The following is a 20,838-nucleotide window of genomic DNA, read 5'->3' as shown; positions in this document are numbered from 1 at the left end:
TATATTTGATCTTTAATAATTATACATTCTTTCAATTTAATCCTAATTTAAATTTAATTTAATAAATTAACCCTTCAATCAGAATATAACATATGTTACAATATATTTAAAGGTTTATTTAATTATTTTAATTTAATTAATCAAATATAATTTTGTAATCAAATCAAGTGGTGACACATTTCACCACCCGATTGAGTGAAAAACTTATAAAATAGCCTATATAGGGGTTTGGGGAGGACAAACACAAGTCCGGTGCTTAATAGTTGAGTGATCAATGTTGTAGTTTACCCTAAATATTTGTTCTTTTTCAACTAATTTGTCATTATTTCTATTTCTCCTCCACAGAAAAAAAAAATTAGAATCATTATATATCGAGTGACAGGCACAGCCCAATTATCACACACGTACTTGTTCTCAAATCTTACCAGAGGGAACTTTCACGAAAAGGAGAACCCGTTTTAGAGAGAGAAAGTGATATGCAGATGCTCTGTAAGGCTTCATCTGCAGTGGCTTCCTATTCCTTCCCTTGTTCCAGGGTTTGCTTTCTTTCTTCCTCCTCATGGATTTTCTTTTTGAAAAATTTGTGTCTTTCTTCTGTTGAATTTGGATTTTCTTTTTCCCTTTTAGGAAGAAAATGAAAACATTATGGTAAAGATCTGATTTTTGCTTCTACCCATTTTAGGAAAATTAGAACTCTTTCTATGGTTAAATCAGGTAAAGGGTGCGCTGTATTTGCTTGCTTTATGCTAGTTTTACCTTAACAAGAACAATTTAATCTTGTATTGAAAAAGATTGCAAATTCTTTTGTCACCACATTTTGATGCGAATCTTGTCTTTTCTTGTGATGTTTTATGTGAATGGCAATGATTTTCAGTACAGGATAGTCGGTATGTTTCGGAGTTTTGATTTTCTGATTATATGGTAATGGAATCATTTCCTACAACTCATAAAAATAAAGCCTTGCCTTTTGATATGAACTTCAACTTGTTGTTTTGTCTTCATATTGTATGCCGATACCGATTGTTTTGAAATCGATTCATTCAGATTAGAACTATATGTATATATGAAAAATGATTGGTGGTTTACAATCTGCTTAATCGTTCCCAATCTGTCTAGCTTGTCTGAAATCTGTTGATTGTTTTTGTTATTATGGGAACTTTTCTTTATTGCATGTTAGTGTGGTGTTTAAGTTTAAAAGCCTCCTTGATGATGCTTTAGGTGGGGAGCAGACCCTGTGTACAGCCAGGCATAAGGCAACTTAGCCTTAGAAAGGGTCTCGTGTATGGGTTTATGCGCTTATTATCCACACCCTTCAAAACCTTGCGTGGAGCAAGTCGGTCTCTTAGGGTTGCAGAGTTTTGCAGTGTTTCCAACACGTCTTCCTCGTTGCAAATTGAACTGGTGAGCACACTGCTTTCTATGTTCCTCGGTTGCGAACGTTAGTTTTCATCATTTTGACTAAGGTAGTACCGAACTACCGATTATATCACACAGAGAACATTTTGTTCAGAATCAAATATGTTGAGAAATCTGTTGAAATGAAAATTGCAAATGTTTAGGAAATAAAATGCATTATCTGGTGTCTGATTTGGGTTTGAATATTTACAAGGACAGCAGCCTTCCGTGAGAGTTATTTTAAATGTAGAGGACTGTTATGTGGTACTTCTTGATGTCAAAGGTATAATCGAGTTGTAACCGTGCTTTTTTTCCCCGAATTTACTAAAATAGGAAATTCAAGTTGTAACCATCGACCCTTCTTCGAGGGAAAAAGACCGTGTGGTATATTGCTCTTAGGTTTGAGCTGAAAGATTGATGCTGAATCACATATGCTTGATTTCCTGGATTCTGCTGTTCGAGTAACTTTGTTCTCCCTTATAATTTGAAAACGGCGCTCGTCTATATGCTGTTGTTGGAGATTATAATAACTTAATTTCATGTACATTAAATGTATATTATATATGAACCTTTTGCTGATGGTTATCTTTTTCTAGGTACCATGTCTCAAAGACAATTATGCATATCTTTTACATGATGCGGACACTGGCACGGTTGGTGTTGTTGATCCTTCAGAAGCTGTGCCGATTATTGATGCTTTGAGTCAGAAAAACCGGAATTTGACTTATATATTGAATACCCACCACCATTATGATCACACCGGTGGGAACCCAGAGTTAAAAGCAAGGTATGGTGCTAAGGTATGAAAATGTCATCTTGGAGTAACTTTTCCATACCTTTTTTAGCTCATACCCTACCACTAATTTCCTTTCAAATCAATACGTAAATAGAGCAACTATATATTGTTTAATACGGTGTTTGCATCTTGCTTGTAATGACGAGCATGTTGCTTCGACTCTTTATTTTTCTTGAAGTACCTGTCTGACAAATATTCAAACAGGGTGTATACTGATATGAACTTCCAAGGACCCACCAAATACATGAGAAAACTTATGAAAAGAAATTGAACATTGGACTCGTATTTGACACCAACATCCGAGTCTTGGAATAGACAACGATCTAATAATAATATTCTTTTCCATGTAGGTGATTGGTTCGGGAATAGACAAGGATAGAATTCCTGGAATCGATATTGTTCTAAAAGATGGAGACAAGTGGATGTTTGCAGGTCATGAGGTGCAAGTCATTGAAACCCCCGGTCATACTCGAGGTTCGATTCATTGGTCAATTTGATTGAAAATTTGTGAATTCAGTTATTATATTTTTCACTATTTCAAATTCAATGAAGTAATACTCAGAAAAGTCATGATTTAGGTTCTACAGCTTTATGGTTTCTTGTTCCTTCTCGTTTCCGTTTGTTCTTGTTAGTAAATCAAAACTGGTCATGCAGGCCATATTAGCTTCTACTTTCCGGGTTCTGGAGCAATATTTACCGGAGACACTTTGTTCAGCCTTTCATGCGGCAAGCTTTTTGAAGGAACCCCGGAGCAGGTAATGTTGACTCCTATCACTCAGAATCGCGTTCTTTAGATATTCGTTTGTGTTTGACACAGGTTATATTCGTTTTTAAAAAAAACTTTTCCATGTATTCAAGAAAAATACAGTTGGAGAATGGAGTAACATAGATTTCGAGCACCGTGATTCTTTACAATCCAACAAATATTCTTCATTGTTCTTGATAATATCATAACTGCTGAATTCTGTTTCACAGATGTTTTCTTCCCTTCAGAGGATCATGTCTCTGCCTGATGATACAAATATATATTGCGGTCACGAATATACTTTGGTTAGTCTATTTATCCTTCAGAAAAAACCACTTAATTTTCCCGGCCGAATTCGGATAGGTGCTAACCCGTGTATGTAACCATTTTGGCAGAGTAATTCCAAATTTGCATTATCTATAGAACCTAAGAACGAGGCACTTCGATCATATGCAGCCCATGTAGCTCAACTTCGCAATAAAGGATTGCCTACGGTAATTTCCGGGTTTAACAATTATGCTCCGACTGTTAATTAAGTGTTCTTTAGACAGTTCTCTTCCGACATATGATTCGACGAAAGGAGTGAATGGCTTTTGCATTAATGTTCTGTATGTTTGCATGCATGTGTTATCTGTTCGACTGGCAATACTTCACAGATCATGTATTTTTTTTTCCGATTTTCTCGATAGGCTGCACCTTGACCAATCTCAGTGATCTCAGAAAGCACCTGTTTTGTATGATGTTGCATATGTAATCGAAATTTTGCATGATAAGTTAATTTTCAACGTGTTGTTTCAGATACCGACTACATTGAAGGTGGAGAAGGCATGCAATCCGTTCCTTCGGACTTCGAGTACAGAAATCCGGCAGGTGTTAGATATTCCGGTCACCATGAATGAAGCTGAAGCTTTGGGTGTCATCCGTCGAGCAAAGGATAGTTTCTAGGATTACTTTTAGGATCAATACGGAAATTGGTCCCTAAACTTTTAATCGATCATGGCACTTTAGTATTTTGTGTATCATTATTCTATGTATGTGTATAGGCTACGGTTACTCTTCCATTTGAATCTTGTGGATATACTTTAAATAATATAATGAATTAAAATATAATCAAACTTTAATTAGATTAAAATTCAAGAAAATTCACTCTAGTATATAATTAAAAATCATGTGAGTTATAAACATTTGGTATGAGCTTGCCTGTGATGCATTCGAATTTCCGATTCGAATGTTACCAGGCACAAAGTCTTGGCCAACACGGTCAAGGCTTCGCTTAAGTCAATTGGTTGAACGATTAAACCGAAAACAAAAAATATCTAACCGGTTTGGTTTTCAATCCGGTTTTCTCAACAATGTAGCAAATTCATTGATTAACTAGAGAAAAGAAGTTCATAATCAAAGGAAAGATAGTTGAACAAGACACAGTTTATAGTCTAGACAAAAAAATGCAGAGGAATTGCAGGTAAAATGAGAGCAAACATCTTCAAGGGTAAGATAAAGTGGCAATATGATTATGAGCCACAGTTCCAATCCAAAGTTTCCCCTCAACTTCTCTAACTTCACTCACTAACTTCATCACCACACCTTTTCGATCTTCGAGAACTTTGACGATTCTGCCGTTTTCGTCAAAGAGCGAGATCATGGTGAACATCTTCATCCCCATGATTCTTGCTAATATCTTCATCTTGATTGGTAATCTGAAGTATAAGCTCCTCATCCATGGATTGTGAACCAGAATCTCTTGTGCTTGAGTTCTGCAACAATCTATGGCTACCCAGAATTGACCATTTTCGTTCATTCTTACGTTGTCCGGGAAACCAGGTAAATGAGCCACCAGTTCCTTCGTCCCAGCTCTTGGACCTTCAAGCCAGTATTTCATTAGCCTGTCACAATTCCAAAAATCAGTACCAAAATGCAGAATAAGTTTCTGGAGCGAGTTTCGGGTACATGTACGCACCCGAAACGAACGCTCGTATCGAAAATAGACTTTGAAGGGCAAAAAGAATGAGATGGAATTGCCTGCAATTGCTAGTCTCTGTGAATAACAGGAAGGTTTGGCCCAAAGAAAACTGAATTCCATTTGGAAAAGCTAAGCCATCCAACACTACATGAGTTGTTTTTGTCGGAGGATCGTATCGGAGAATCCTTCCGGTCGTTTCGCCTTCCAACAATATGTAGAAATGATACCTGCTCAATAATCTTCTGTAAGTAACCCTTCATTATATATCAGATTTGACAAAAAGAATGTGATGTTTTATGTATTATCGTTGACATACACTCTGTTGTACTTTCTGCTAGTGTCTGTGAAGAAGATTGAACCGTTTTTATGGATGTCTAGATCGTTTGCAAATAGTATTGGCTTCCCGTCCACATGAGTCGCTAACGGCGTGGCTAGTCCGCCTCGCGGTCCGACCACGAGGAGTCCATAATAGGCATCCGCAATGTACAAATCTCCACTGTCTTTGTTGAATCTTAGTCCGAGTGGTCGACCACACCATTTCTCATGTTTCCATTGCTTTGATGTTGTTGAGTCCACACCTCTGGCACATACCTTCTCTGACCTTTATTTCATGTGCATTTCCATCACAATTTAGCATATGGTTTATGTTTGCCTAGTCCTACGTTGTTTGAACTCGAAAAATAAAGAATCCGAACAACGAAGGACTGATATTCGGTTTCTATTTCCATCAACATATTAAACAAAGTTTTGAACATGCTCACCAGTTTGATGTAACAATGGCGAATGTCTCCCATCCAATACCCTCGCCCATCCACCGAACAACGCGACCGTCGGCCAATCCGGTGTAAGGGCCACGACCGAAGCTGTCGAACTCCAACGATTCAGGGCCGAAAACTTCGTCGACAAACTCGAGCTTCCCGTTTCCCAACTGGCTTTCATTGTCCCTAGGCCAACCTCCCATCACCTCCTTGTACGGTGCAATGTCATGTTTCACTGGCCTGAACTCGATACCACCGACCGGTCCAATCTCAAAAGGATCCATCAAAACGAAACCGAGAACCAGAACAGCGATGAACAGAACCGGGTGCTGCAAAAAAGCTTCCTCTTTATGCTTGACTTTCTTCTCCATTGATGGTTCCTTTTTTTCTCTTTCGGAAAGATCAATCAAATATAATGATTTTAGTGGTTAATTTAGTGTGTTTTTGTTTACTTGGGTAGGAAGTCATTGGTTAAGAAGTTAGAAGACATGCATTTGATGTGATACACACAAACAATATAATGCGAGCAGGTTGCTTATTGTTGTTCATGTTTGTTTTATGAGAAAGATCATCAAATGGACTCGTAAATCGAAATTTTCAAATATAATTTAAAGTTCGAATCTTATCTCCTCTTTCGATTATAAAAAAAATATTTCCGAGTCCGAATTTGAATAACATATGATAATAATTTGTTATGATTGGATCAGTGTCACATATTTTTCTGTAATTTATCTTTAATCACCGTTATATTTTCTTTAGATCTCTTTTGAGTTCGTCAATATCTATCTATATGCATTCATAATTACCATTTAATACGAGTGAAATCATAGTTTCTCTTTATATATATACATAAGTACAGGGGTGAATTAAAAATTTATTTTGAGGCGTCAAATTTAAAAATCATTTAAAAGATTTTTCTTTAAATGGATAAAAATAAATAATGTGTCAATAATTATTTTTGGGTATCAATATTCTTTTAAAAATATGTTAATTTTATTTTTCAAAATATCTTTATATTAAATTTATTAAAAAAAATTGTCTTTATAAGTAGACTGCCCATGCTTACAAATATTCGAATTTGGTAATGTTATCCGATGATGTTGATGTTTTTTCTTGATGAATCAGAATTTAAGAAAATTTTAAATATATGATAAATTACACGTTTAGCATCTAAATTATCAGTTTTAGTATGTTTTAATACATAAACTTTTAATTTTTTAAAATTATATCTAAAGTTTAGTTTTTATTTCGTTTTAGTATCTGCCGTTAAAAACTTTAGTTTTTGTTTCATTTTAGTACCATGTTCAAAATTTAATGTTAATTTTTGAAAATATAGAAAGTTTAGGTACTAAAATGGACCAAAACTGATAGTTTAGGTACTAAACACATTAAACTTTTAACAATATGGTACTAAAATAAAAAGAAAACTAAACATTAGATATGATTTTGAGAAAAAAAATTAAAGTTTCTGTATTAAAACGAACCAAACTGATAATTAAGGTACTAAATGCATAGTTTACCCTTAAAATATATTTAGTTAGAGTAGTCTTTTATCATGCAAATTTTTGTTATCATATTAATTTATTTGATTTTTTAATATTATTTAGTCACGGTAATTTAACTATTACTTTTGAATATTTATTGAAAAATTATTATTTAACCAAGTTAATCTTTTTGAATATTTATTGAAAAAATTATTATTTAATCAACTTAATCTTTTTGAATATTTGTTGTCAAAATTACTCATTATACCAAAGTTTCTATAAGGGATTATTTTTTAAAATTATTCACCATGTCGGTAATTATTATTAAAATATCAATTTTTAAAAAAATTTAATTTTTTTTTAATATGTATTTATTAAGTCGTTAAAGATGGGGTTAAGTATATAAATATTAAATAGTTCATTGATTTTAGGATATTGTTTTATTGGGTTCTTTCACCATTAAATGTTATAAAATAGTTCTTTGACTAAACGATGTCGTTTTGTTGAGTCTATTGACAATTAAAAATTATAAAATAGTCATTCAACTATTCATTATATTTCAATCTCGTTTTTTTTCCCGTTAAAACATTGACGGCAACCTGAGCTTGACGTTAACCTACTGACTAAGATATGATAAATATGATCTCAGAATCTCAAACGACTATCATATCTCAATCAACATGTTAATGTCTAACTCAAACGATCATTAATATTTTAACAAAAAAAGATGAGTTTAGAACATAACGAGTAATCAGGTGATCATTTTGTAACTTTTAATAGTCGAAAAACTTTTAATAATCATGTTAACGACCATTTTATAACCTTTAATTATCTATACACATCCTTTTACTTAATAAATTTCGTATTATTTTTTAATTTTTTATTGTAAATTGCAAATATATATATATATATATATATATATATATATATAATTCTGAGAATTTATCTTATTAAGAGTAATATTTCAATAAAAAAAATTCCAAAAACACCACTAGATTCTACGTCATCATATCACAAGTTTGAGCCACCTAATTATCTAACAATTTTAACAAGGTTGTTAAAATTTAAAGGTTTAATTTTTCTTTCAGTCCAAGGACTCTTTTAAATTGAATTCTCGTCTCTTATTTTCAAATCTATGAATTTAGTCCCTTTATGTATCAAAATAAAACATTAAAGTTCAATTACATTATTAGATTACTATTTGACACACTGGAAGTAAAATTAAATGATTTTACAAGTAACCTTAAAACGATGACAAATATTTTAAAAATTGTAAATAAATATCAAACTTATAATCATCTTAAAATCAATTATGGAATCATTTTTATTAACTATATATTAAATAATAATTAAAACAATAAGAGTGGATTAATATTATTATGAATTGAAAAGACGGTCCGATCATCTGGCGTCCTTGAAAAAAAACCTAAAAGATACTACGTCTTTTTCACGTTACAAGTATTCTGAATGCCACACTTAACAGAGTACCATCTGGCGTCCTTGAGAAGAAGGACTGAAATGTAAAATTTATAAAGTATATAGGGGCTGAAAACGAAATAATACCAGTAAAAATAATACCAGAGAATCTTAACTGCCTAATAAAATATCCAACAAGAACGGTGACCACAGAACACGTTCTCAGGTTGTAGCATTAAACACATTGCAGTGTTCTGAGCCACCTAATCCATGAACATGGTGACCCCACCAAATTCATCGTTGTAATCACTAAATTTCTTGATTTTGATTTCACAATCTTATCTCCAATCCAATCTCTTTGATTTTCCACCATTAATTCTTCCGTTCTTGTATCTTCCACGATTCCAAGCTTTCTCTCTTATCTTCTCTTAAATCCCATATTTTCCCCAGATTATTTTCTTTTCTTTTCCTTCCCTCTTTTCTCAGGAAAGAACGAGAAAGGAAACTTGTTTAAGGTATACCCAGATCTTGTTCACTTCTTGGCTTCAGTTTGTCTCAAGGTTTTGAACAATGGGTTCCTCTTGAATTTCTGAAACAAGGGGAAATATTTGGTTTGGAGAGTGATTTCAATCAAAAGATCCAAGCTTTAGTGAAAGAAAAAGAAAATGAAAATCCAGTGTGATGTTTGTGAAAGAGCACAAGCAACAGTGATATGTTGTGCAGATGAGGCTGCACTTTGTGCTAAATGTGACGTTGAAGTTCATGCAGCTAACAAGCTTGCAAGCAAGCACCAAAGGCTTCTCCTTCAGTGCCCTTCCGACAAGCTTCCTCCTTGTGATATTTGCCAGGTTCAAAATTTCACTTTTTCTGGTTTAATTCATGAATTTTTTGTAATCTTTATTATCACTAGCGTTACGAGATCCGAACATAGTAATAATATAAGAAATAAATCACGTCGTACTATGGATTTGAATCCTCTTAATACATGTTGAGTTTGAATGTTCTAACATGAACTCTGAATCTTGTGCATACATGTCATACAGGACAAAGCAGCTTTCATCTTTTGTGTTGAAGATAGAGCCCTTTTCTGCCGTGATTGCGACGAATCGATCCATCCTGCCGGTAGCCTTGCCGCGAACCACCAAAGGTTCCTCGCCACCGGAATCCGAGTCGCCTTGAGTTCGAGTTGCAATAATAAGACTGAAAACAATGTGTTGGAGCCACCCACCAAGAGTGCACCTCAGACTTCAATGAAAACGCCACAACATCAGCACTCAAGCTTTGCTTCCCAATGGGCTGTTGATGATCTGTTGGAACTCTCGGACATTCAATCTCTAAACAAGGTGAGAAACTATTATTAATCCGACACTCCGATTCGAGTTCGATTGAATTTTATTCGTCTTCCTATAATGTTTTTGTTCATTGTTTTGTTGCAGAAAGAGCAGTCTGAGCTTGGAGAGCTCGAATGGCTAGCGGACATTGGTCTTTTCGGTGATCAATTGCCTCAGGAGGCTTTAGCACCGGCCGAGGTCCCTCAACTTCCCATACCGCAGTCGAACAACACTAACTTGTACCGACCGACCAAGTATTCCATGCCTCTTAAGAAGCCTAGAATCGAGATCCCAGACGATGACGACGAGTACTTCACGGTCCCTGATCTAGGATGAGATTGTATGTGATTTGATCAAATTATATGTTTATAGTTTCATATGTACGCATACCTAAGCCCGTATGCATCTCGTCTTGCTTTCCGATTATGTTGCCTTCATTTTTCTTTATAGGAACAAGTTTTCAATGCGCTTTTGAACATGAACATGAATATACTATTAAATTCACATGTAAATTCTCATTGAGTGACTCATCTACCAAAATTAGATGTGCGACGTGGGTCGGTCCGGATTAGTCAGGAAGAAGACGTGGAACCGGAAGACAACAAAAAAAACTTCAAAAAAATTTAAATAAATAATTTGAACCATGGACAAATCTAGTGAGCTCCATGCTTGTTTCACCCAATTACAAAATTTTTGTTGATAGAAAGTAGGTTGAAAGGAGTGAAGATCAAATTTTGTGCCTTACATAAAGAAACCAGTTCACTATCTTTCTACCTGATGTTCAGCGTCTTTACTTTATCATCGTCATGTAAATTATACTAAATGTAACCATCTTTACCTTATGCTCCCTTGCTTACGTTACCATCAAATAAAATCTTCAAAGAAATGATTCGATCTCATCGTCTTCTTCGAATTCCGTTGTCGTTGCAATGGTTTTAGCTTTGGTGTTTGCACTTGTTCATTTGATAACGTTGAGGTCAGACACCAAAGCTCTTCAAGCATTGAGGCGTTCTATTGACCCCAACAAGATTCCACCGTCGTCGTACATTAGTTCGTGGGATTTCTCGGTGGATCCATGTGATAGTACTGGTGCAAAATTCCTGGGGATTTTGTGTTTGAATCAAATTGTGTCGATTGCGCTTGATAATGCGGGATACGACGCTTGATCTCAATAGGAATCAGTTTAGGGGGCCGTTGCCGGATACTTTAAAGAATCTCAAGAAACTAACCACACTTTCTCTTTCAGGGAATTTCTTCACAGGTGGTATTGCAGGATGGATCAATGGATTGAAGAACATTGAATCAATAGAATTATCGGAAAACCTCCTCTCCAGTCCAAAACTGAAGATTGACACAAATGAACTTAGCGAACAACGAATTCTCAGGGAGGATTCCGGACATTAATGGACAGTGGAAATTGGATACATTAGACCTTGGATCCAACATGTTTGTTGGTAGCTTACCAAAGCTTCCGACAAAACTGAGATCTTTAACATTGTCCCGTAATCAACTTGCAGGACATATCACAGAACTGGGGTCAAAGTGCTGAGACATTGATTTAAGTGTGAACAAGTTCACAGGTTCCATTAGTCTATCGATTCTCTCATTGTCGTCCCTGAATCAACTCAACATTTCCTTCAATCAACTCACTTCGATCGAAGTGAACACTCATCTCGGGAGCGGTTCACTGCTTCAGGTGTTGAATGCGCAAAGGAACCGGTTGCAGGGTCATCTGCCAGTGAGCCTGGTGAACTTTGAGAACTTGCAAGTGATCAACTTGGGGTACAATGGATAGACCGGTCGAATCCCGCTGGCTTACGGACAGCGGTTGGGGAGGCCACAAGCTTGTTCCTAGACGACAACTTCTTATCCGGTCCGATACCGCAGCAGTTCAATAGCAGCGGCAACAGGATCAGTGGCAACCTTGCGAACAATTGCTTTAGTTGCCCGGTGACATCCCAATTTGTGGCGGAGGGCAGAGGCCTGCTTCGGCTTGCATCGGAGAGATTGGTAACCAGTGATTAAAACATGAAATAAACCACAGAAAAGTAGAATTTAAGTCTCTATACTGCAATCATTCAAAGAAAGACAATACTGTTGAACTTTCTCAAGTTCATATATGATGCTTATAAATAAAAAATAATAATAATAATAATTGAAGGCCTCTAAGGTGCATTGATTAAGGCAAGGGCATCGGCTTCGGTTGGAAGTGCAGGGATGGCTCCCTTTTTGGTTGTGGTGATGGCTCCACATGCATTTGCAAATCTCAAGACTTCCCTTAATTTTGATTCATCCTGTGCAAACCAACCCTTTTTTAGAACAAATTTGGATTTGAAAATATTATAAAAAATGGGAATACATATTGTGTTTAACCTCAAGAATGGTAGGATCATCGACGATCTTGCTTAGCAAAGCACCGACGAAGGAATCACCGGCTCCGGTTGTGTCGACAGTATTTACATGGAATGCATCCACTGCCCCGTGGAATTTCTATGATGTCAATACAAACAAGGTTATGTTATAAAATCAATATCGAAAACAAGGCATAGTATGAAGAGGCTTAGAAATTTAGTTCTGGACAATAAGTTTAGAAAATCACCATAAATTCTAAAAAAAATATTAGAGCGAGGTATATACAAAAAGATCTGAATTTTTAACAGAGTTTAGGTCAGAAAATGGGACAGTAGATTCTGCTCAAAACAGATTCTGCCAGTCAACTTTGAAAATTCATCATAAATTGTACAAATTAAATTTGTCTTATATGGATAGATTCTTATTTGAGTATAATTTCCGTTGGTATAAACGGAATAATTTTTAAAGGTGTAGATTAATACAAAATAATATTTCTTTAAAGGTAGTACAAATTGTTATGAAATTATAATCAATTTTGGGATTTAACCAAATTAGAAGTGAAGGATCAAATTAAAGATTAGTGAGGCTTATATTTTTGCTTGTATATAATTTCAAAGTGAGTGCAATGCATGCATAACATTATACATGGATGTTTTATACATTATTGGGTAGGACTTGCAATAAGTCTACCTTATTTATGTTGACATGATATTTATTTCATATATTACATATTTGACATATTCTAAATATGTCAAAGGTTGAATATAAAATGCATTGATCACTGGTTATTATATATATGATTTTTATCATGAATATATATAATGTTTATTACGAATGTTACTTCGGGTATGAACTACCTAATATTAAAATTTTATTAATATACATTGCCATAGATAGAATAAAAAAAATAGACTATATGCCAAGTAAGTCATTGAGGGACATTGTATAGTTGATATGCCATATAATATAACAACTGCAGGTTTATATTAGCACTATTGTGTAAGGACACTTAGTGCAGGTGGAGGGCACAACCTTATGTGTTATATTCGGATTAGCACTAGAGTGTAAACCTAGTGTAGGTGGTGGGCACGACCTTATGTGTCATATCCTGATTAGCACTAGAGCGTAAGCTTAGTGCATGTTTAACACAACGGTGCATATATTTGACTCGAACACACGAGGTCCTCAGGGTTTAAATTGGGCTATGGTTTATTGGTTAATAAATGATAAACAAACAAATAAGCTTACGAGCTTATGAGATAAATGACAAGTATATTGGTAAGAAAATTTATATTCGGTTATATCATGTTAATTTATGTAACATGGTTGGAATGCAGGTAAAATGATCACACTGCATTGAATATTATTAATCATTTATATTTATATGTTGCATTAATTTAAATATTTATATAATTGACTTACTAAGTGTATACTTAGCGTGCGATGATTTTCACACGTACGAAAAAGGAAGAAAATGAGTAAGGAGTTGATATTGACATCAATCATCAAAGAAATATTTACAGGTAACAATAATGACATCATATTATGTTATAAAAGTTCTAACTGGCATGTATACGAGAATGAAATGTCTACAATTTCTTAATATAGTTAGTATTAAATATAATTAATAGTATGGATAAATATTATGATATTAAACCATGTTTAAAAAATTAAATTAATTAATTTGGGTTTTAAATTAAATGTGTTATACAATCTTATTTATTTTGTGAAACAGAACATAATTGTCTATCACTTCTTGAAACTGATTTTGAATTGGTAACAAAAAAATATTATATTACGATTTTTCTCTGAATAATCATTTTATAACAATTGTTCAAGTTATGAAACTGGTGATGTTTGAATGAAACAACATTTTACTCATTTCAATTAAAGAAATATTTTGAATTTCTGATGTGACATCTACAACTCGTATTGGTTCGTGTATACGAGTTATGAGTTTTACAGAACATAACCTTTTTTTATTCATATTCATTTATTACTTAATAAACTAACATTGTGCAAGTGATTCACAAATGATTCATCGAACATTCAATTCATTACTCCTTTAAACACGATGACAATACTTAACATTAAAAAAAGTCTAAATGCACGGATCAAACGACCTATGTGGTTAAAGGGATGATTAATATCTCTAGAGGTCCCGGATTTAAGCATCAACAACTGCAGGGTATTTGATCGTTTATTATTAAATGATTGAGAGACTTTAGAAAAAATACTACCACTTGTATCCATCCTAGATTAATAAAAAAAATCTAAAATTTATTTAAAATTATGTGCAAATGTATATGAGACGGTAAGAGAAATTGTTCAATGAGAGTATTAATTAAAAAAATTGATTCTCATTCGAAGGAGATTTTATCGATAAACATTAGAGTTTCTATGTTACGTAGGATTTTTTTTAAGACATTACACAATATTAGTTAGGGTAAAGTAAACAAATCATCTCTTGTTTTATTAAGTTCATCGACTATTAAAAATTATAGAATGACTCATGATTACAAGATATTATTTTATTAAGTCCATCGATTATTAAAAGTTACAAACTAGTCCTTCGATTATTCATTATGTTCCAAACTCGTCATTCTCCATTAAAAAGTTGACCGTTGTCTAAATTGGACATTAACATGATAATTGAGACATTAAAAAGTTGATGGTTGCCTAAACAATACCCTATAATCGATGGATCATTTATGTATTTCACCTAATTAGTTAATATATTATTTATTCATGGATTCAACAAGGGAATATTCTCATTAAGTAAATATATATTTTATTCACTTTACCTAATAAAAATGGGTGAATTGCATAAATAATTCCCGATATTAAAATGATTTTTTGAGCTTTCTATCGACAAAAAGATCATAAAATAATCATTTCACTTTAAAATAATTTACATTTTAGTCGTTTTTTCATTAAAAAAAAGTAATGAAGTAAAATGACCATTAACAAAATTGAAATAATAACAAATTTAATCCATAACTTGTATATTTCATTTAAATTTGGTCCTATTTCTAATAAGATAATTTTAATATTCAAATATTATTTTAATTTGATCGTAGCACTTTGATTTCTGTAACTCTCTAAACTCGATCCATAATATGATGGGTTTAAGATGTCATATTAAACCGTCAAATTTAAGTCAACTAACTTGTAAAGAGAAATATACGAACGCTAAACTTTATAAAGTTTAATGATACACTCTACTCTATTATACTTCGTAAAATTCATAAACATAAGCATGTTAAAAAATACAAACAGAAAAGATCAAATGTAGGCATGTAATAACACCATTAAGATAACATGTTTACAATCAATTATCCATGATCTACATATTTAAGCCATTACAGACAATTTGATCTCTAGTCTTACGGTTTTCACCCCTTAATATTATTAACATCAATAAACTATTAGTTTCACCTAACCTCAGATAACATGCGGCTCGTAAATTAATCACGTGTCACAATAACAAGTATATACTTAATATAAAAGGGAGATTCGGTCTCACGTAAGGATGGGCATTAGACTTGAACCCGACGGGTTTCAATCTGATCTGACCCGATAGGATCGAGGTTTTTTTAAACAATTCGGGTTCGGGTCGAATTTTTTAAAGTGTGATGTTATGGTCAGGACGGGTTCGGGTTTAGGGTGAAAAATACCCGACCCGAAAAAATATAAATTTATATTATATATTTAGGGATGGACATGGGTCGGATCGGGTCGAGTTTTTGATCTACCCGACCCGACTTGAGAACAAAGGATCCTCCACCAGAAACCCGATCCAACCAACCAAAACAAAATTTCACCCGACCCAATCCGACATATAACTAAGAAACCCGACCCGAAATAATAATAAAATATTATTTTTATTCAATAAAAACAGTGACTTAATTGAAAAAATTATATATAGAGGAATATTATTATAATTATTCCTAAATATATAAGATAAATTTATATATTTTTTTGGGTCGAATCGGGTATTTTTCACCCTAAACCCAAACCCGACCCGAATATCACACTTAAAAAAACCCGACCCGATCAAGTCGGATCGAAACCCGTCGGGTTCGGATCCAATGCCCATCCCTAGTCTCACGCATGTTCTGATCTTTTGATCTTTGGCTTTACTTTTTTATTTTGAGTTCATGTCATATTTTATGAAAGATATCAAATTTTATAAAAGATGATGTCAGATTGAATTAAGTTCGTGTTTAGGATAAAAAATACATAACCTAATCTAAGATTTATAAAATAATTAACCTTAAGATGATATAATAATATTTCTCTCTATATATTTTGAATTAATCTTAATTTTATAAAAAACACGATTTTTGTATTTAAATCAAATAGTATCAAACTTTTATTCTAACATTTATGCCAGGTTTTGTAAAAAGAATAAAATATTATAATTCTCTTTTTGAATTATTATTACAAATAGGGAACCAAGTTACCTAACAACCCCCTGAAACCCCAAAAAGAACCCATAACCCAAAGTAAAACCAGTAGCAGTCCATGACATTGGTTCTCTACCTGGAAAATTGTGAGGCTTCTTTTCAACATCGATACAAAAACCCTAAAATACAGTATATATTGGCTATATTGTCACGGGCTAGGAACTTGGGTCCGAGACACTGGTGCAAGTGTCCGACAAAGAGGTTCAAGATAGAGGATCGGGCTTGCTAAGACATTGGTGCAAGAGTCCGAAAGGGAATCTCAAGATAGTTATCGGGCTTGCCAAAGCCACCAGACTTGGCCCATCGCTTGGAGAATTTTATGGAGCCCGTTCACATTGGCCGTGCAGAAAAGGAAAGTGGCATCATATCTGAAGATGATCACAGAAGCTCGGTAAATATGGCAAGAGGTAACAAAATCAGGAAGATGTTGTGGGAAAATCTTACCATATCCAGTGTGAACACCTATCCAAGGAAAGAATCCTACTAATGGATGTAATTAGGAAGGATTTGGTTGTAATTCCTTGATTTAGGGGATTTGTCATTAATTGGGCCAATCTTAGCCGTTGATGTAAAATGATCTAGGCCATTGATTGAGAGGGAGCTCAACTATAAATAGAGAGCTCTCCTCCTCATTTGTAAGGACCCAATTCCATTCTTCTCTTTGAGAGAGTAATAAAGCTCTGAGGCATTTGCTCTATCTTTCTGAGTTCTTTAGTTTCTTTGTTCTTGTTGCCTAGCTTGGTGGCCAGGAGTAGCCACCTTCGTGTTAGCACTTCCACACGATAGTCCGACCTTGTCGGCATTCTAAAGCTTCCGCAATCCGAAGCCTTGAGGGCTTGGTTCCAACCTTTGTGAGTTTGCACACTCACTTAGCTTGGGTAAGGCTTACTTAGTCGCTGAGAAGACCGAGGAGCGTCTAAAGCGTCTAAGGCCGCACGACCCGTCAGACCTTGACTCTGATATTCCGACGGTGTGAGGCGTCGAAGTTCTGGGGGCGTGACAAGTGGTATCAGAGCGAGTCGTTGTGGGCAAGCAACGATCGTTTCAACCGTGTTTTGGTGGAAGGTGCTAGTCGGGTAAGTTTGTTTTACTTACTTTCAATCAATTTACTTTGATAATTGAATGGGGCACAAGAAAAGAGGAGTTTCCGCACGCAAAGGCAAGGAGTGCCATGGTGGGAAACAGGAAGAGAGTCCGTTGGGCTCGAGAGCATCGTCGGTGTCCAAGCATGAGGATGCCGTGACGAGTTCGCAAAGAATGCTCGAGGCAACAATAGCACACCAAGGGGAGCCGGTTCTCGAGGTAGAGAGGCTCAAGGGTGACGCCGAAGGCATGTCCGAGCGAGACACGTTCTCTCATGAAGACGAGGAGAGTCTTCACGAGGAACAAGAAGAACTGACGATCGACGAGAAGTGGGTTTATTGGATGGAAGTTATTGCTGACCATACCGAGAAGCTCATTAATCTAGAGCATATCTCAACTTCGTGGGAACAAAGGGTCGGTAGACTTGAACAAGCCGAGGATGAGGCCAAGCAGACCCAAGGTGTTGTGGAATCCCGCCTTGATCGATTAGAGTCCATGGAGGGCAGATTCAAGGTCGAGACGCAACGAGTTCTAGACGAGTTGGAGATGGTTCGAGGGAGGAATGCCCAAGAAGCCGAGGTAGCGGCTTTGAGAAGCGAGGTGGATGAGCTCAAGAGGGAGCTACTCATATGCAAGGAAGCAATGAGTGAATGGGGTGCGCTCAAGACCTTCTTGGAAGGACTTAGACCAGGGGCGATGCTCGGGGAAGAGCAAGGTGATGCCCAGAGACTTTCGGGAGCCATAGCTGTAGCCGGAACGCTAACTGAGCTTGCTGATGTCAAGCCAAGTAGCAATGTGTCGTCCAGGCCCATGCCCAGGAATAGTGGCAACAATAGGGGAGACCGGGAAATGGTGCAGCGGGGAGATGGTATAGAAAGCTCTTCGAGTGGCCAAGTTGAGCCAACGACTGTTCGCGGCCAAGGAAAGCCATCGGGTAAGAATGGCAAGGCCAAGTCCGGGGAAAAGAAGAAGGCGAGCAAGGAAAAGCTCAAGTGCTACTTCTGTGATGGTCCTCACTTGATTAGAGGATGTCCCGAGAAGCGTCGCCTTACAACCATCATGGAGAGGATGGGAGAAGGAGGAGTAGCAAGCATTGGCGGAGGCAGAAGAGTTCAAGCTGCCAAGTCAAGGGAAAGACTTGGTCCGATTGATGGGATCAATGCGGCCAAGCAAGGATCAAGACGAGGTAAGGCTGTCGAAGATGAGGCGGTCAAGCCGAGAAGGAAGCCAGATGCGATTGCGAATGATCAAGCAATCAAGTCAGGGGCAAGACTTGACGAGGCTACATGTTCCAAAGTAGCCGAATCAAGGGGCAAGCATGGTGCGACTACAAGTTCTCAAGTAGTCAAGCCAGGATCGAGACGTGCCGAGACTGCGGGTGTCAAAGCAGTCGAGCACAGGAAAGGACCCGGTGCGATAGCAAATGATAAAGTTGTCAAGCCGAGGGTACAAAGTGAGCAGGTTCGCTCACAGCATGCCAGGATGGAGGCGTGGTCCAAGTTGAGGCGCCTCAGGCATAAGGGGACACTGAAGGAGTATGTGAGCCGATTCAGAAGACTCATGCTCAAAGTCCCAAGTTTGACTGACGAAGAAGGGTTCTTCACCTTCATGTTCGGATTGAAGCCGTGGGCAAAGAAAGTGTTGGAGCGAAGGGAAGTCAAGGGGCTGTCTAAAGCCTTGACAACCGCCGAGTCCATCAAAGAATTTGGAGTCAAGAAGAAGACTTCCAAAGCAAAGCCCAAAGCCGAGGGTAGCGGCAGGAGATTCCAAAATGAAGGCAAGTCGGATGATGAGGAAGGTTGTTCCTCGAGTGGTAGAAAAGATCCACTCAATGATGAACCAGACGGTGAGTCTGGAGACAATGTGCGCAATCTTGGCACAAGTTCAAGTGCCGAAGATGCTAAGCCGAGGGTGAGAGCCGAGCAAACCAGGGGGCGCAAACTTAAGGTGCCCGAGGTGTTGCAAGATTACCCGAGGGGAGCCGAGTCATCCAAGGTAACGGATGAGCCCAGGATCGAGTTGTCCAAAGAAGAGGACGAACCAAGGATCGAAGGGGCGTTGCGACTTGGCTCAATACGGTTCATTTCTGCCAAAGCAAGTAGAGGCCAAGGGCAGACTGAGTTGACCATGTCCAAGGAGTCGAGACAAGGGCTTACCGAGGATGTTCAAGAGAGGAACAATCCTTCAAAGACTCGTAGACAAGAGTCGAAGGAGGCCAAGATGTTGAGGGACAAGGCAACCATGGAGACACCACCCATTTCAAAGGTGGGAAGCGAGCTCCAACCTTCGTGTTAGAAGGGATGAAGCAAGGAGGGGCATCGGACTTTGCCGCGAGAAAGTGCCGATGCAGGATGGCGCAAAGAACTCCAATGACAAGGGTTCAATGCGGGGAGTGTCAGACTTCATGGAGCAAGAAGGGCTGACGCAAAAATTTGAGCAAATGCCAACTAAATCAGAGGGGAAGGTACATCTCAACACTATTCTTGTGTTCTTGTGAGCTTGATTTGCAACTTTAAGTGAGCGTAGGTCGGGCAAGACCTAACTCTTAACGCGGAAGGAACAAAGTTTGGATGGGATCCAAGACTTTGCCGCAAGGGACAGGGAGGTCCAAACCAAGGCAAATCAAGACTTGTAGGAAAGAGTTCCTACGGAAGAGATGCACTTGTGGGCGTGTTAGCCCATTTCATCACTTGGCGGCAAGAGCCGAAGCAAGCACAGCCATTATGGGAGGCTGAGTCCTTATGGGGGGACATGAGCAAGCGAAGGCGTCGAAAGGCAACCAAGTTGATGTGAAGTATGGCGCGAGGGATCGTGAAGTTACATGCGGCATAAGCCAAGGCAAGCAGTTCGTATGGGAGGACCGCAACAAGCCAAGGCAAGGAAAAGTATCCAAAGTGGTGTTGCCCAGGATCGTTGAGTGCAGCGACGAGGGCGTCGCTAAGTTCAGTGGGGGAGAGTGTCACGGGCTAGGAACTTGGGTCCGAGACACTGGTGCAAGTGTCCGACAAAGAGGTTCAAGATAGAGGATCGGGCTTGCTAAGACATTGGT

At 36.9% G+C, this 20,838-nt stretch overlaps 3 protein-coding genes across 3 annotated transcripts; 2 read left to right on the top strand and 1 right to left on the bottom strand.

Moving 5' to 3' along the window:
• The first annotated feature begins 409 nt into the window (after positions 1-409).
• Positions 410-3,997, top strand: LOC120175147 (probable hydroxyacylglutathione hydrolase 2, chloroplastic). The gene is made up of 8 exons (XM_039181843.1): positions 410-536; positions 1,219-1,401; positions 1,992-2,195; positions 2,542-2,665; positions 2,846-2,946; positions 3,167-3,241; positions 3,332-3,430; positions 3,735-3,997. The coding sequence occupies exons 1-8, from the start codon at positions 477-479 to the stop codon at positions 3,879-3,881; spliced, it is 993 nt and encodes a 330-aa protein (XP_039037774.1). The 5' UTR covers positions 410-476; the 3' UTR covers positions 3,882-3,997.
• A 293-nt stretch (positions 3,998-4,290) lies between these two features.
• Positions 4,291-6,078, bottom strand: LOC120175151 (protein STRICTOSIDINE SYNTHASE-LIKE 13-like). The gene is made up of 4 exons (XM_039181846.1): positions 5,658-6,078; positions 5,213-5,497; positions 4,956-5,123; positions 4,291-4,819 (listed from the first exon to the last, which is right to left on the bottom strand). The coding sequence occupies exons 1-4, from the start codon at positions 6,023-6,025 to the stop codon at positions 4,420-4,422; spliced, it is 1,221 nt and encodes a 406-aa protein (XP_039037777.1). The 5' UTR covers positions 6,026-6,078; the 3' UTR covers positions 4,291-4,419.
• A 2,889-nt stretch (positions 6,079-8,967) lies between these two features.
• On the top strand, positions 8,968-10,332 carry LOC120175148 (B-box zinc finger protein 25-like). Its single transcript, XM_039181844.1, has 3 exons — positions 8,968-9,402; positions 9,598-9,897; positions 9,991-10,332. Exons 1-3 carry the CDS (start codon positions 9,220-9,222, stop codon positions 10,219-10,221), a joined length of 714 nt encoding a protein of 237 aa, XP_039037775.1. The 5' UTR covers positions 8,968-9,219; the 3' UTR covers positions 10,222-10,332.
• Positions 10,333-20,838: the final 10,506 nt, after the last annotated feature.

Source organism: Hibiscus syriacus, unplaced genomic scaffold (assembly GCF_006381635.1).
Source record: "Hibiscus syriacus cultivar Baekdansim isolate YM2019G1 unplaced genomic scaffold, ASM638163v2 tig00112159_pilon, whole genome shotgun sequence".
NCBI lineage: Eukaryota > Viridiplantae > Streptophyta > Magnoliopsida > Malvales > Malvaceae > Hibiscus > Hibiscus syriacus.
The sequence above is the reverse complement of the archived record's forward strand: the minus strand, read 5'-3'. Positions and strand labels throughout refer to the sequence as shown.